The 17,872-nt window shown below is 43.6% G+C and overlaps 1 protein-coding gene across 5 annotated transcripts in view; it reads left to right on the plus strand.

Moving 5' to 3' along the window:
- The window catches only part of PPP2R2A (protein phosphatase 2 regulatory subunit Balpha), a 64,004-nt gene that overhangs the window by 44,247 nt on the left and 1,885 nt on the right, over nucleotides 1–17,872 (plus strand). For all 5 annotated transcript variants that reach the window (XM_083480572.1, XM_083480573.1, XM_083480570.1 and 2 more), the window contains 6 exons: nucleotides 5,015–5,180; nucleotides 6,900–7,012; nucleotides 8,350–8,527; nucleotides 9,069–9,233; nucleotides 10,253–10,422; nucleotides 10,742–10,833. In XM_083480572.1, coding sequence (XP_083336698.1) covers nucleotides 5,015–5,180; nucleotides 6,900–7,012; nucleotides 8,350–8,527; nucleotides 9,069–9,233; nucleotides 10,253–10,422; nucleotides 10,742–10,833 — 884 coding nt within the window. The remainder of the gene's footprint in view (nucleotides 1–5,014; nucleotides 5,181–6,899; nucleotides 7,013–8,349; nucleotides 8,528–9,068; nucleotides 9,234–10,252; nucleotides 10,423–10,741; nucleotides 10,834–17,872) is intronic.

Genomic DNA, 17,872 nt, shown 5'->3' on the forward strand with positions numbered 1-17,872 from the left:
TTAACCCACAGCGCCACCCACATTCTTTCATTTCATTTCATAGAATCATACAAATCAGAGTTGGAAGGGACTGTGAGGGACATCTAGCCCCACCCTTCAATTCAGGAAATTTTATGCCTAATGTGGGACTTGAACCCACGACCCTGAAATTAAGAGTCTCTCTTTTGTGGCCTAAAAAGACAGGAGAGCCATCACTTTGGGCCTTTTTTAGTTAAGAAAAAAAGACACAAGAGTTGACATGATAGGAATGCATAAAATTATACATGGTGCAATCAAGTAGATAGAGAAAGGATTTTCTCCCTTTCTTGTAACTAGATCTCGTTCTGGAGGATTCAGAGCACACAAAAGAAAGGACTTCTTCACTTAGCACATTGTTAAACTATGGAATTGGCTTCCACAAAAGGCAGTGAGCGCCACCCACTTGGATGGCTTTAAAAGGAGATGAGACAGATTCATGGAGGCAAAGGCTATATCAATTAACCGTGATGGCTGTGCTCTAACCTCCACTGAGTACCAGGTGCTGGGAGTTGCAGGTGGGCAGGGTGCTGTTGCGCTCATGTCCTGCTTGTGTGCTTCCCACAGGCATCTGGTTGGCCACTGTGAGCACAGGGCACTCGGCTAGATGGGCCACTGGGCTGGTCTAGCCAGAGAGTCTTACGTTCCTCTGATTGCCTAGGATGTTTTGCATCGGTACGTATAAAGGTAAAGGTAAAGGGATCCCTGACAGTTAAGTCCAGTCGTGACCGACTCTGGGGTTGTGGTGCTCATCTTGCTTTATTGGCCGAGGGAGCCGGCGTACAGCTTCTGGGTCATGTGGCCAGCATGACTAAGCCGCTTCTGGCGAACCAGAGCAGCGCACGGAAACACTGTTTACCTTCCCGCCGGAGCAGTACCTATTTATCTACTTGCACTTTGACGTGCTTTCAAACTGCTAGGTTGGGAGGAGCAGGGACCGAGCAACGGGAGCTCACCCCGTCGCGGGGATTCGAACCGCCGACCTTCTGATCGGCAAGTCCTAGGCTCTGTGGTTTAACCCACAGCGCCACGTATACTGTATCGTACATATACTGTATGTATATCGGTACATATACTGGGCGGTTTTTACATAAAAAGCTCTTGGAGGTTCTTACGGTTTATAAGTCATCTTTGCAACTCCTCTAGCCTTTGTACCTTTCTCTTCTTACACAATCACTCTCTCTTTCTGTACTCTTTTCTTTCGGGTAAGGATTTTTCCTTACCAAGTTACTTTGATCTGTTAGCACCATCTAGTGGGGACAATGATATCTATTTATTTATTACATTTATATCCTGCCCTTCTGGTTCAACTGGACAACCGAGACAGCGAACAAAAGGTGGCTAACAGGTTTTTTTAAGTTGATTTTTTAGTACATTAAAATTAAAACTTTAAAACAGGTTTCACATATTAGGTTCCAAATTTGGGAAATGAGTTTATGGAAATAGGAAACATCAGTTTCGTGGTATGGTGTTTTTAAATCAACTAAGATTATAACCTCCTTAAGGAGCTCAGGAGGCTAATGCTTAAAATAACATATATTGTAGAAAGGTTAGCAAGAACTCTATAAAACAGATGGTAGCCAATTCTTGGCTTGTCCACAGCAAAATATAATCAAAACTGCATATATTGAATAAATTGTATTTTATGGTTGGTGTTATCTGCTGGTTTGGTCTGTTCTCATTATTAAACTGCCCTTACTGTTTTGTGGTGGTTTATGGTTGAGATAAGGGGACGTGGGTGGCGCTGTGAGTAAAACTTCAGTGCCTAGGACTTGCCGATTGCATGGTCACGGTTCGAATCCCCGCGGCGGGGTGAGCTCCCGTTGTTCGGTCCCAGCTCCTGCCCACCTAGCAGTTCGAAAGCACCCTTAAGTGCAAGTAGATAAATAGGTACCGCTTTATAGCGGGAGGGTAAACGGCGTTTCCGTGTGCTGCTCTGGTGCCGGTTCGCCAGAGCAGCTTCGTCACGCTGGCCACGGGACCCGGACGTTTCTCCGGACAGCGCTGGCTCCCGGCCTCTAGAGTGAGATGGGCGCACAACCCTAGAGTCGGACATGACTGGCCCGTACGGGCAAGGGTACCTTTGCCTTTACCTTTACTGCTTGCTTTTAGAAGGATTGTCAGAACTTGTTTATCAAACCCTGCAGTGAATGCAGTTCAGCCAAAGGAGCCAGGTAAATTCATGGCTGCAATGTGATGATCCCTGCCAAGGGGATGGGGAACTTTGCCCTCCAGAGGATGTGGGACTTGAATTACCATCAGCCCCAGCCAGCACTGTCAGTTGTCTGGGATGATGGGAGGTGTAGTTTAGGAGTAACTGAAAGGTCACAGGCTGCCCATCCCTGCCGTAGCAGTCTGCTGTTATTAGGAAACAGTGAATGTTCTTCAACCCCACATACAAAAATGCAGCCATTCCAACCTTTACCTATGGTTGAGATAAATGAAATTGAAAAGAATCTAATATATAAAATCTATTTCTTAGGGGAATCAGAAAAGGTATTTTGAGACAGGGATGGGTAACCTGTGGCCCTCCAGCTTCTACTGGACTACAACTCCTATCATTCTTGAACCCTAGTTATGCTGTCTGGGGCTGATGGGAGATGCAGCCCAGCCACAGCTGGAGGGCCAAATGTTTCCCTATCTCTGTTTAAAAGGCTTATCAAACTTCTGGAAATGTGTATGTTTCTTCAGAGGAAATGTCCGTTCCAGAATTCATGCCAAAACCCTCACTGGGAGCAGACCGTGGTCTCTGTTCATGCAGGAGCCACTCTCTTCCCACCTGTGTTGATGAAATGCTCCCTGTGCAACGGTGGGATACACTATTCCACACCTGCGTGATTGTGGTGGATTGTCTTGTTCATTACGCGTTTCATGAGCAAGACCGTGGGAGAAGGACATACCATATTTTTCGCCCCATAGGACGCACCGGCCCATAGGACGCATCAAGTTTTTTGGGGGGGAAATAAAGGAAAACATTTTTATTTCCCCCCCAGGCGCTTGTGGGGCCGGCAGCGGGGAGAAGCGCTCTTCTCCCCGCAGCCCATCTTCAGATCAGGTCCAGGGACAGCGGGGAGACGTGCTGCGCCTCCCAGCTGTCCCCGGAGCTTGCGAGGCCGGCAGTGGGGAAGAGCGCTCTTCTCCCCGCCGCCCGCCTTCAGATCAGGTCCGGGGACAGCGGGAAGACGCGCTGTGCCTCCCAGCTGTCCCCGGAGCTTACGGGGCTGGTGGCGGGGTCTCCCCGCCGTCAGCCTCCAAACCACTTCGGGAGACAGCGGGATGGCGGCGTTCCGCCTCCCTCTGTCCCCCAACCTTGTGGGGCTCGTGCTGGGGCTCTCCTGAAGCCTGGAGAGCGAGAGGGGTCGGTGCGCACTGACCCCTCTCGCTCTCCAGGCTTCAGCGAAAGCCTGCATTCGCCCCATAGGACGCACACACATTTCCCCTTCATTTTTGGAGGGGAAAAAGTGCGTCCTATAGAGTGAAAAATACGGTAAGTTCAGTGGTGAGAAATGTCTGTTTTCATAAAATCTTCCTAAAATCCCAGAGCAGTTCATTATCTGTTGATTGGAAGGTGGGACTCGCCTGTAGTCAGTATTGCTTACCTGTCCATCTTAATGTCGCAATAAAATCCTGTCCATTCCTTTTTGCATGGATGCTGTCCAGATTATGTTTGTCTGCTGTTTAAAAAACCTCAGCAATCAGTTCAAAACAATCTTAACTACAGGGTGAGATAAAATAACACCGGCCTGGTGTTTAAAATGCCACTTGCTTCATTCTTTACAATTTATTAAAATGCCTGTGAGAATAAAAAAAATGCATTGGCCTGCCATCTATATGATAACAAAGTGGGTGTTGGGTGAGCTTTCCTAGGGAGGGAATTCCATAATACTCTTAGAATCATAGAATGTCAGAGTTGGAAGGGACCCTAAGAGTCATCTACCCCCCCCCCCCTGCAATGCAGGAATTCTTCCGACAGCCGTGGGGAAGTGGGCTCAAACCACCAAACTTCTGGTTATCAGCCAGGCGCATGGACCCACTTCGCCACAGGAGGGCTCAATGCTATCTGCTTGACCTCAGTTGGTGGCAGCACCCTGAGAAGGGTCTCTGTAGAAGAACTTTATTCCTGAGCAGGTTGTTATGGGCAAAGGTGTCCTTAAGGTGTCCAGTAATAGCAGTGGAGTAGAAAGACAATTTGTCTGACCTCATATAAGGCAGCTTCCTGTGTATCAGCCAGGCACCACCCATCAGAACAGGTGATTCCCAGTCGCTATCCACAGAGCAGTATCGGTTGAAACAGGATCTCTTCGTAGAATTCACCTGACATGAAAGCTGTCGTCATGCCTGGGCTGGAATGAGGTGGCAGTGCAACCGTGCAAAGCATTGTGGAACAGCTTAGGAGGCAGGAAATGAATACTGCCCCATAGTTGTTAATAAGGCGGGATTCATGCCAGTGCAATGTTAATTACCTTGGGCTGGAATTTGGCTTCAAACCTGCCTCCTGCTTGAAAAGGTGCCTGGGATTTTTTAAATGGCATTGGCATCCTCACGCCCTTGAGTGTGGTTCATCACCCTCTTGGAATTGCAGATGTTGGCTAAACAAGTGCTAAGAGGTTTAGCTTTAGATAGCACTTTGGAGGGAAGAGCATCTGTGAGTCATAACTAGGGTGTCCTACAGCACAATAGTTGTTTATTACACATTTGAAATCAGGCAGGGATGGAGGACCACAGATTTGCTTTCCTTGATCTAAAGAATGCTTTTTCATTGCTTCAGAATGTTTGTGTTCATTAATGCAAATTGATCAGTAAGCTCATATAATTGATCAATTAAGAGTTTGTTGCTTAAATGACAGCCTCAGAAATAATTCATGTCTGTGAAGTGGCTCTAATTTCTTTGTATCGCACTAATTGTAATCTGTAGGTGGCCTACATTAACTACACTGGTTATTCACTGAATTCCATGCAATTTCTCTCCTCTCTCCCCCTGCTCCCCTTCCCCTTTCAGAACAAAACGCAATCTCACAGCAGAGGAGAATACAATGTTTACAGTACCTTTCAAAGCCATGAACCAGAGTTTGACTACTTGAAAAGTTTAGAAATTGAAGAGAAGATCAACAAAATTAGGTGGTTACCCCAGAAAAATGCTGCTCAGTTTTTATTGTCTACAAATGGTAAGGCTCATTCAGTGTTTGATTTATGACAGGTCTTCCTATAGACCTATTTGTGCAGCCGTCCTTTTTCTTCATTCTCTTAATTTAGGCATGAGCTGCAGTTGATGGCTAAAGTGAAAGGTGTGCCCTCCCCACTTCTTTTTAGACTATTTGCTTCTTCAGGACTCTTGTTATCTTCATATCCCCATCTAATGTTGGTGGATGGTGGGTGCTGGAGGAGGAGTTGCTTAGGAAGAGGCAGAAGGTGCACACAGCGACCAGCAACTGCCTTCTTCCTTGCCACTTCCTTTCTGACATTATGATATACCGCCGTACCACAATGTTTAGCAGGTGGTATATTACAATGTTGGAAAGCAGTTATTGCCCAGCCCTGCTTCCCATCTCCCATCTCAAATCCAACTCTCTCAGAAACTGCTCCTTTTATTCACCCTCCCAAAGTGCTGCTCCTCCTTCCTCCTTGGCTAGCTGATGTTATCAATCAGAGAGAAGCTCCAACACTTTGGTGAAATTTCTGCAGGACTGTATCACTAGACTCTAGTCTGGCTCTGCTGTCTGTCCCATCAGGATTCTTTTCTGGCTCGTTGACCAGCTGTGCACTTTTGAGTTCCTACTTCAAAAAGAGGGCTTCTTTGTTGTCTTTAGTTCTGTGCCATAAGGCATGAAATTAGACTTGAAAACATCTTTTCATGGTTCTGCAAGCTGCTCTGGGTAACCTGCACAGTAGTCAGAACCATTGTTTATACTGTCCTTTGTCCCCATACCCCACTGCTGCTAAATCTAAAATATGTGTACAGTGGTACCTCAGGTTAAGTACTTAATTCCGGAGGTCCGTTTTTAACCTGAAAGTGTCTTAACCTGAAGCGCCACTTTAGCTAATGGTGCCGCCGTAGCACGATTTCTGTTCTCATCCTGAAGCAAAGTTCTTAACCCGAGGTACTATTTCTGGGTTAGCGGCGTCTGTAACCTGAAGCGAATGTAACCCGAGGTACACTGTAACAGAAATAAATACATAGGCAACCCCCAGTTTAGCCGTACCCACATTTCCACTCTTTCTCTTGTCCCTTTAGCATTAGAATTTGGATTGTAATTTCCTCAGGAATGGGACCTGTACTTTGTAATGTATCATTCAGGTTGACCAGCTAGTAAAAAGCGTTCTACTAAGCAGACTGGCACTGGGTGACACAGCTGAGTGACAGTAAATTTAAAAGCAATACAAAGTAGACACCAGTGGCAGAGACCTGTTCATCCAGCTGGGAATTATTGTTGGAGCAAAAATGTCTTGATTTGTTTCTGGATAGCGGCCATAAGGATGCTGTTCCACAGATTAGGGCAGCCGCACGAAAAGCCTTGGTCTGAGGCTGTTACACCCTTTCCTATAGGATAGGGGTAATTAACCTGTGGCCCTCCAGATATTGCTGGACAACAACTCCCATCATCCCTTGACTATCTGCTATGCTGGCTGGGGCTGATGGGAGTTGGAGACCGGCAGTATCCCGAAGACTACAGATTAGCCACCTCTGCTATTGGAAATTAATCAAAGCCAGGGCACTATCAGCCCACTGTTCAGCATCAGTGGAAGAAAGGTTTATTTAAAAATAAAAACCATGAACAAGTTTTAACTAGCTGGAATTGTCTTCCCTTGTGCAATCAGTACGTTTTATTGGTCATGGTTTCGGTACTCTTAACGCTGCTCACTGCAACCACTGTAATGTATTTCAGATAAAACAATAAAACTATGGAAAATCAGTGAACGGGATAAAAGACCAGAGGGCTATAACTTGAAAGAAGAAGATGGGCGGTATAGGGACCCTACTACAGTCACAACATTACGGGTGAGTAGCACTTTCATTTGTCACGTGTGGCAAGCACTTAATGTCAAGGGTGCAACGTGAATAGTCTTGATTTCCCCACAGTGGCTCACAGTTTGAAAACAGGCTTCAGATCAGATGCTGGCTAACTGTGGTTTGGCATGATGTCCAAATCAACAGATAATCACTACAGCTATTTCTCCATCTCCGAAGGCCCAGTGCCATGTTGAGCAGATCAAAACAACCACCACCACTCCTATGAGCCCTGATCTTCCCATGCCAAGAGATGTTGGCTTTCTGCCTCTCATGCTGATAGCATTTGGTGGTGCACTTCCCTGTTAGAGTAAGTGAGAAAGAGCCATTCATTTCCAAAAACTGTGAGAAGATTCTTGAAGATTCTTGAAGCATTGAGGTGCAAAATTGTTCAGTCTACCTCAGCTATAAATAGATGTGGAGCATCTAGCTGTGGACTTGCGTGATTCCTACAGGGGAGAGACTGCTGAGCTGTGTGCAGGCAGCATGTAGGATTGAAGTGTGCCTTACTATCTGTGTGGTAGTAAAGTTGTAAATAGTCTTCTACCAACAAGATTGATACTGCCTTTCAAGTAAACAATGCTTGACTGAGCTTTACTGCTTCCATGAGAGTTTAATTGCCATTGGCCATGTACAACTTGATCCTTTCAGCACTTAAGCTGTGCCATCGTCACTCTCCTGTGCAAGGGATCTAGCATACATGCAAGGAATTGATGCTGGACCACCCTCAAGATTTACAGTTGGAGATTGTAAAATCTTCTTGATTCCCCAATGATACAGTGGAAGGGAAACACAGGGGAGGTCAGCTCCAGGGCACTTTTTGCATAACAGGAGTGAATGTGACATCTGATGAAGCACTGGGTGAATTGATGGGTCCTCCTTGCTCTGGCAAGTGAACAAGGTGATATCGTGTTTTCTTATTGTTTGTGATAGATTAGCATAGAGGAAGTCAACTAATCAAACAGAGAGGTCGGACACTTTCTTCCTTTTCTTTGGTGGGGTTCGTACTCCATGCTTGCATTTTAAATGGTAATACTTTCTTGCATAATCATTTGCCAGATCTCTTCTACAAGCTGAATTTATTTTAGAAACATCTATTCCATCACTGTCAACTGATCCTAATAAATTGGGTATTGTACTGTGCACTGTTGTTGTTTTGTGGGGTGGATATATATATGTGCATATCTAGCTCAACATAGCTGCCTGCATTTTTTAGCTCTTCGTGGAGGGACAGGGCATTGGGGTGTGTTATGATGTGTTCCTGCAGTTCAGAATTTGCTACTACTTCACTGCTGCTGAAGATGTCTCTGTTCCCTTGTACTTTGCAGGTGCCAGTATTCAGGCCCATGGATCTCATGGTGGAAGCCAGTCCACGAAGAATATTTGCCAATGCACATACATACCACATTAACTCTATCTCCATCAATAGTGACTATGAAACATACCTGTCTGCTGATGACCTACGGATTAACTTGTGGCACCTGGAAATTACAGACAGAAGTTTTAGTATCTTTTCCTCCAAAATGTATTTATATTGAATTTATATTCAATTCATTGGAAGATCATTTGATTTATCTTAGAGTAGTATTGCCTTCCTTCCTTCCTTCCTTCCTTTTCTGCTGTGAAAAAGATGAATTCCATGTCAGGGAACATTAGGACCATATCAAAAACAAAACTGCCAGTATTATATAAATCTGTGGTACAACCCGTCTTAGAGCATTCTGCACAGTTGACTGGACGAAAAGAATATTGTGGAACTGGAAAAGTGTGAAATTGGGCAAAGAAAATGACATAGGCTGCTGGAGCAACTCTCTTACGAGGCAAGGTTCTATTTATTGGGGAGGGGAGCATGGGGAAATGTGATGGAAATTTACAAAATGTATGTATGGTTTGGATAACATAGGTAGAAAGGTTTTTCTCCCCCATAGTACTGGAATCTAAAGAGCAGCATTCTCCAGAAATCTCTTTCCCCTGATGGTTGGTTACAGTGCAGAAAGGGGCTGTGAAACTTGCTAAAAGGAGAGTCCTTAACGTAATAAATCTCTAGATATTGTAGATATTAAGCCTGCCAACATGGAAGAGCTGACAGAGGTGATAACGGCAGCAGAATTCCATCCAAACAGCTGTAACACATTTGTATACAGCAGTAGCAAAGGAACAATCCGTCTTTGTGACATGAGGGCATCTGCACTCTGCGACAGGCATTCAAAATGTAAGTAGTTTCTTTCAGTACTAATCAACTTCTTGTTGCTGTTTTTTCTCTCGAGAAAATCACAAGTCAAGCAAGAAAATGTTGAAGGTGTTTAAGCTTCCCAACCCCAAGGGGTGCCATAACCTTGTAGAAACAGTACAGTTAAAAACATCATTGCTTCTATCCACTGCCACTCAACAGAGCAGAGCAACACACAAGCCATAATAATGAGACTATGGTAGAGGCGAACAGCTGGTCTGTACTGTTCCTCCAAGTCCATTCAAGGCAGTAGAAGTTCATTCAAGGCCTAGAAAGATGTAGATCGGTTTCAGAACTTGGCACTTTGAGGATTTCAGATTCCACGTTGCTGTTTTGAAAACAAGCTTCTGTCCACCAGTGGCTGCAGGGATGGTCTGGAAAGTTTGTGGGCAGTGCTTGTTGAGATCTTAATAGCCAGACTTGGAGTGGGTGAATTATTTCCAGTGGCTGACAATTAGGCTTCAGATTGCTCCATACTTCCCTCCATGTTTATTAGCAAATTGCTTTCATTTTTTAAAAAAAGGTATTCTACAAAGTTCAGTTTGCATGGTCTTTGCAAAAGTTGAATGCCCATCTGTCATGGATGCTTGAATTGAGATTCCTGTGTTTGTGGGCAGTTGGACTAGATGACCCTTGGGGTCCTCTCCAACTCTACAATTCTATGATCCTATGTAGGCTGGTAGATTTGGATATTTTTGGCACAAAACATAGTTTGCCTGGCTGGAGACCTTGAACCGCTTACACCTCTCCTGGGAAATGTATGCATCTGTGTAAGGAGGTCTGTCTCACTTTGTGAGGATTCTGGTTTAAAATAACAACATTGCCTCAGGGTTTGTTTGTTTTTCAATCAGGCAACTAATGTGTAAAATTTCTCTTCACATCCATTTGGGATCCCCAGTAGTGATATTACTCTTTTTTGCTTCAATGTGCATGAGAAACGAATGTTTATCTTCATGAAATGTGATGATAGAACAACCACTGTGCTGGTCTTCTGCTTGCAGTGTTTGAAGAGCCAGAAGACCCTAGCAACCGATCGTTTTTCTCCGAAATCATCTCCTCCATATCTGATGTCAAATTCAGCCATAGTGGTCGGTATATGATGACTAGGGATTATCTGTCCGTGAAAATTTGGGATTTAAATATGGAAAACAGACCTGTGGAAACATACCAGGTATGCTATGAAGATATTGGGTCTCAGATTTGACTTCGGAAATCACAGTGTACGTGTCTAAGTAATACGTATGTCCTTGAATCTGCATGGATGAGACCTTTTTTAATATATATATTTCACTGATTTTTCTTAAGAACAATTTAATTGAACAAAGTAAGATAAAAATAAAAGTGGAAAATAAAATATGTACTATATCAATTTTAATGATTAAAATTCCATATTTGACTTCATAATAGATACTGATGTTTTTAAAAACTCAAAATATTGAACAATTCATTTATTGTCGTCATGCCCAACCACTGTGTCTCCTCCTCCTTAGGTACATGAATACCTCAGAAGTAAACTTTGTTCACTTTATGAAAATGACTGCATTTTTGACAAGTTTGAGTGCTGCTGGAACGGATCAGACAGGCAAGTCTCGACTTACTTCGTTTTCTTTTATTTCTGAGCACTTGAATGCAAGCCGGTGATTTGAAGTACTGTTTCCTTAGTTGAGCAATACCTGAATGAAATGTGCTTCCCTCTCCTCCCTTATCTCAGGCTCACATTTTTGCCTTAAACCAGATGTTTAGGAGACTATTTTGGGGGCAGGGAGAGTACAAATAGTGAGGTGAAAAGAACTTCTTGTTGACTTGTCATTTTCGTTCATTCAGCTGTCATGGTTTTACTGTTCTCGTCTCCTGCCATGTGGCTTTGTCTCAGGATGCTTTGTGGATTCCAGATGAACTGTATTAACAATCCCCCAACCTCCCGCTTCAAGGGAGACTTGTGCAAATGCATGCCATTAATTTTTTTTTACTATGTAATCCCGCTGTAAAACCGTGTGTGTGTGTGTGTGTGTGTGTGTGTGTGTGTTTCCAAGTCATTCACAAATTTATTTTTCAGTTTTTCAATTTTTGTTGTTGTTGTTTAGTCATTCAGTCGTGTCTGACTCTTCGTGACCCCCTGGACCAGAGCACGCCATGTCTTCCACTGCCTCCTGCAGTTTGGTCAAACTCATGCTGGTAGCTTCGAGAACACTGTCCAACCATCTCATCCTCTGTTGTCCCCTTCTCCTTGTGCCCTCCATCTTTCCCAACATCAGGGTCTTTTCCAGGGAGTCTTCTCTTCTCATGAGGTGGTCAAAGTACTGGAGCCTCAGCTTCAGGATCTGTCCTTCCAGTGAGCACTTAGGGCTGATTTCCTTAAGAATGGAGAGGTTTGATCTTCTTGCAGTCCATGGGACTCTCAAGAGTCTCCTCCAGCACCATAATTCAAAAGCATCAATTCTTCGGCGATCAGCCTTCTTTATGGTCCAGCTCTCACTTCCATACATCACTACTGGGAAAACCATAGCTTTAACTACCGTATTTTTCGTCCCATAGGACGCTCCGTCCCATAGGAGGCACCTAGTTTTTTTTTGGGGGGGGGGGGAATAAAGGATTTTTTTTTCCTTTATCCCCCCCCCAAAAAAAAAACCAGGTCGGGGAAACCAAACCAGGTCGAGGAACAGCGGGATGGTGGCGCTGCGCCTCCTTGCTGTTCCCTGAGCTTGTGGGGCTGGCCGATGTCTGAGGTACCAGTGTATTGGCTCTATTAGAGAGAGCCTCCACAACGTTTTTTGTTCTTTTCTTTTGTATTTATTACATACTTTCTACACCGTCTTCCTTATAACATGATTCAAAAAGCCCTTATGGGCTTTAACATTGTCATACCACAAATATGTGTGCCTATTATCATGTCCTTCCAGATCCAAAAATAAGTATTTTCTAATGATATCCATTCTTTTAACCAGCAAAGATAGGATGCCTCATAATATGAGATTTGGCAGGGAGAATCCAACTCTCTCTTTAGCATCTATCAACAATTTGTATTTTATTCTTGGTTTCTTCCCCTGCCAGAGAAATCTAGTAATATCCTTTTGCCATTGTATAAAACATCCTGTATTGCTGATCGTTAGCACTGTTTGAAGTAGCACATTAATTTTTATCACTGGTATCTTCCCCAATAAGGACAGATTCATTCTTCCCCACATCTCTATTTTTTTCTTAATTTCCCCCCGAACTTTAGCATAATTGTCTTTTAAAATATTTATATTCTTTGCTGTCAGCCACACTCCTAGATATTTAAGTTTCTTTTCAATTATTAGTCCAGTCGACTGTAGATCTTTCTTCATTTGATCATTCACATTTTTAACCAAAATTTTCATCTTGCTTTTGTTTTAAACCTTCTACTTCTCCAAATTCATTGATTTCTTCTAAAGCCTTTGGTATACTAACCAATGGCTCCTCTACTGATAATGTCACATCATTGGCAAATACCTTCAGTTTATACGCTCTCTGACCCACTGTTACCCATTTAATTGATACATCAGATCTTATGCTTCCAGCTAAGACTTCTAAAGCCAATATAAACAACAACAGTGACAGAGCACCTGTCTTGTCCCTTTGGTTATTTTACATTTTTCTGTTAGCTCATTATTTGCTATCAGCATTGCATATTGATTTGAATATATTGCTTCTATTCCTTTCCAAAAGGTCTCTCTGAAATTAATCATTTCCATCATTTTCTTCATAAAAGTCCACAAAATATTATCAAAGACCTTTTCTGCATCTTTAAACATCAATGCTGCTTGCTTCCAATTTCTTACCTCCAAGTATTCTATCAGTTATATTCCTTACATTATCTTTCATCTGTCAACCAGGCAAAAACCTGGTCTGATCTTGGTGAATTATGTCTTTTAGTACCATTTTTATCTGGTTTGCCAATATAGTTGCAAACAGCTTACAGTCATCATTTAATAGAGAAATTAGCCTATAGTTTGTTACTAACAATAAGTCTGTTTCTTGTTTAAGAATGAGTGTAATATAAGAATTTCTCCAAGAGTCCGGAGTCTTCCCTGTTTTTAGTATCTTATTCATTACATCTTTCAATGGCTGGACAATGTTATCTTACAATTTCTTATAAAACTTTGCTGACAGTTCATCTGGTCCTGGTGTTTTGCCCATTTTGGCTTGATTAATTGCCTGCTGTAGTTCCATCATCATTATGGGTGCATCGTTCTGTGTGCCATGAGGTTTTCAGGCTTAAAAGCAGCCTTGCCTGTGGACAGTTTGGTGCTTGGCCTCCTTTTCTCATTTCAGGGCCATAACTGCTAGGTCAGATTATTTATCCCTCCAGCCTGGTATTGTAGGAAGTCTTCCTACCCACCTGCTACCTGAGGCTTTTTCTTTACAATGGTGATGCTGGGGATTGAACCTGGAACCTTCAGCATACAAGCCATGTGCTCTCGGTGAGCTGTGGTCCCTGCTCTAGAAAGAAAAGCTGCATTAAAAGCTAATGTGCACAAGCAGTTATTTAAAAGTGCGGTGCATCTTTATTCCACTTACTGCTTTCTTCTACAAACTTGCCTCCTACAGCCTGAATAATAAGAATGTCCCTGTCAGTTCAATTGCTGGAGGCCAACAGGGAACAATATTTAATTTTCATACTCCATATGGATGGATTTTTTTCTTTAAAGAAATACATTTAAATAAAGAATTTAAATATAAAGAAAGGGGTGATGATGCAGTTCTTCCTGGACAATGCAGTCCAGAGTGCCTGATTAATTAAAATGCAAAACATCCTTCCTGAAAGTTGAAACATTGCGTAGGAGAATGATAGGCTATCTTCCTGCATACTGGAGGCTTCTCCACCTACACCTTGAAGAGCTGCAATCCAGGCAAGCAATCTAATTCAATGTCTGATCAGACTACAGGTTTATTCGTCTACTACACAGGAGTGATGTGACCCTTTTCTGGCTCTTAGGAGTGTGAAAGTCAGGCATACCTAAGAGGCACACAATTGTAATTATATCATAATTATTTTCTTAGCAACTGCGTCATAATTTTGTCATGATTACAGGGCTTGTCACTATTCCCAGTATAGCACGAACTGCTTCCTGGAAATAAAATATTAAGTCAGTCATAGGAATGGCAGTCTGTAAGAGACTGTGGGCATAGTAGTTAAGAGTGTCAAATTTTCACTAGGACGTGGAGCTCCCTGGGTTACCTTGCGCTAGTCGCCATCTCACAGGCTGTCCTAACGCCATCAAGTTGTTGGCAAAATGAAGAGGAACCACATTTGCTGCCCTGATTGCCTGGGACAGGGGTCTGCAACCCGCGGCTCCGGAGCAGCATGTGGCTCTTTTACACCTTTGCTGCGGCTCCGGGGCGGATACTAGCGAGGGGAGGAGGCGCATTGTGCGCCCCGACACTCCCCACTGTGGCGGGCGCTGTACTGGCTGTGACGTCGCATGGGGGCGGTGCGTGCGTTAGTCACGCACCGTCCCAACGTCACCTTCCCACCCGCTGTCAGATCACGGCTCCGGAGATATATTTGTTTTAAATGTCGCAATGATTTTGCGGCTCCCAGGCTTTTTTTCCCTTCGGAAACTGGTCCAAGTGGCTCTTTTTGTCTTAAAGGTTGCAGACCCCTGGCCTGGGATTTAAAATGCCCTAAACAAATTAACAGATTTCTTTTTTCTTTTTGGAATAAATTTGTATTAGTTTTCATTTACACTCCAATAATAGCCTATTATAACAATACCAATTTATAATACAATTATTAATACCAATCATTCAAGTACCAAATTATATAATTTAGTTAAAGTGCCCCCTCCCCACATACTAGATTTTATCATTTGATTATTTCCTTTATTTCTGCGTTCCAAAATCTTACTACTGTAATTTTCGCTCCAAAACACGCACTTTTTTGCTCCTAGAAAGTAAGGGAAAATGCCTGTGCGTGTTACTGAGTGAATGCACGGATCGGAGCCATGTCTGAAGTCAGTCAAGCAAAGCGGGAACCGCTTACACGCTCTATGGGGCTCTCGCTTTGCTTGCTTTAAAGCGACCTGGAGCCGGGGAGGAGGGAGACAAGGAGAGCCATGGCAGCAAAGCGGACACGGAGGAGGGAGAGACGCTAGCAAAGGTCTGCGCGCTCTCTAAACAGAGCAATGAGGCTGCAGAGGGACAGCAGGAAAGATAAAATTTAAGCAACCAGCAGCAAAATAAAACCAACCTTGAGCTCTGAGCCACGAGCGCAGTGAAAACCAGGAAGTAAAAAAAAAAAAAGGCTGGGGATGAGGGAGAGGGAGAGGGGAAAACTTCGCAAATCCCCGCATCGGAGCAGCTTGTTTTCAGGCAGGATAGATTCAAGCATTGTCTGGGTCCTAGTGCCCCTATCTCTTTTTTGTGCTCCATTCTATTGCTGCTGGTGGCTGCTTATCACTCAGGCTGCAAGGAGGAGCGCTTTTACACAGCTAATGGCGAATCCCCTGCAATCCAAGTCCTCCTCACTTGCTCAAATCTATTCTGCCTCAAAACAAGGAGCGGAAGGAAAAGGCTGCAAACTGTTAAATGGAAAAAAACCCAGGTACAGGGCTAATACCTTAAGTATACCTTTAAATCAACGGTGCTCTTTCCCTCCCTCCTCCCCGCTCAGCTCACCAAAAAGCTCCTTCTCCACACACCCCACGCTGCTCCTTGTCCCTTGAGTGCTTTTCCTTCCCTCCCCACTTAAAACGTGGTTACAAAGCACGGATCCACATGGATCCTCAGGATTTTTGCACTGGGTCACCCCAAATTCACCATCAGATCACATGTCTGTGGCCACAGCATGAACCATAAAAATCATACACCCACTGTTTCGTTTTGAATATTTTTTTCTTGTTTTCCTCCTCTAAAAACTACGTGTGTGTTATGGTTGGGAGCGTGTTATAGAGCGAAAAATACGGTAGTTTAAATTATATTCTGGTCATAATAATAATCCCTTATACAACAACTTCAATATTAATAACTTCTATCCATTTGATACATTAAATGATTCATAAAACTTCAAGTGAGGAACTCACACTAGATCCTTGTTCTTCCTGTGTGTGGCAATTATTCTGTCCGTGGTGTTTCGTCCTGTCCTTGTAAGATGTTATGTCTTTCTTTCCCCCAATTATTGCTGTTATCCGCCATGCCTTGGGCGGAGCAGGTATCCCATTGTTATTCCAGAAATATCTCCATCGCTTCGTCTCGTGCTTCATTGTTTTGCACCAAGAACTTTAACAACAGCTGCAAAGGTCTCTCTGTCCCAGTAAATAAACTGTTGTCACCATTTCCCCCCTCAGCCTAGGAAAAAGAGTGGTCTGTCAGACTGCAGATGACTCAATAAAGAACCTTACCAGTTCCTTGGCAACTCACAGATTCCTTTCATCCTTCTTTCCATCTGATTATCCTTCCAATGAAATTAAATTCCAAGTCCTCTTAGTGTTATTCAGTTCACTTTGTATATAATAAAGGATGGGGAAGAGTCAATTCTAAGTTTCCATCGTAAACCTTATAAAAATAGAGCTTCCCTCCCATCCTTTTTTTGTTTACACACACAGTTCCTTTGATGTTATATGCCATATTTATAATCCAAGTTCTTCCATCCACACTTGTACAAATATAATTTGAACTAACATTCAGAGGAGGGTTGCCAAATCATAAATGTAGAGAATAAAGCTTTAAATAAAGAAACTGTAGGCCCCCCCGTCTTTTTCACCAAAGAAGTCTTATCTCAAATTCAAACCTTAAAGTCCTTGCAGTTTGTTTTTTCCACAGTTTGTGATCTCATCTCTTCCAGCACACACCTGTACTTTAATCCAATTAAGTTCTAATTAACAGGAGAACCTCTGCTTCTTAATGACGGCATTGGAGGGCTTTTGCCAGGCTCAGTGCCTCCCTGCCCCCCTCATTCCATGCCGGAGCGAGAGCTAGGTACCGAGACGAACTACAATTGAAGCTCGTTCCCCCGACCCTGGGTGGAATTTGCAGTGATGATTTGCTCTCAATCATCCTTGTTTTTCCTTCACCTACGATCTCCCGCTGTCGTGGGCTGCCTCCATTAAGGCAGAGCGGAACTGGAAGCCCAAATGAACAGATTCTTAACACAGTTTTCAAACTCCTCCAGATATTCTCAGTTCTTGGAGCTCTGAGAGAAGCCATTTCAGTGTTGCCATCTTAATTCTTTTGATAGTTGCAATGAGGTGGTGTTTGTTTGTTTTGTATTATGGAATGGCTGTATGTGGGGTTGAAGGACATTCACTGTTTCCCAGTAACAGTAGACTGCTATGGCAGGGATGGGCAGCCTGTGGCCTTTCAGTTACTCCTAAACTACAGCTCCCATCATCCCAGACAACTGACAGTGCTGGCTGGGGCTGATGGTAATTCAAGTCCCCCATCCTCTGGAGGGCAAAGTTCCCCATCCCCTTGGCAGGGATCATCACATTGCAGCCATGAATTTACCTGGCTCCTTTGGCTGAACTGCATTCACTGCAGGGTTTGATAAACAAGTTTTGACAATCCTTCTAAAAGCAAGCAGTAAAGGTAAAGGTACCCTTGCCCGTACGGGCCAGTCGTGTCCGACTCTAGGGTTGTGCGCCCATCTCACTCTAGAGGCC

Source organism: Podarcis liolepis, assembly GCF_965112155.1.
Source record: "Podarcis liolepis genome assembly, chromosome: 16".
NCBI classification, from domain to species: domain Eukaryota; kingdom Metazoa; phylum Chordata; class Lepidosauria; order Squamata; family Lacertidae; genus Podarcis; species Podarcis liolepis.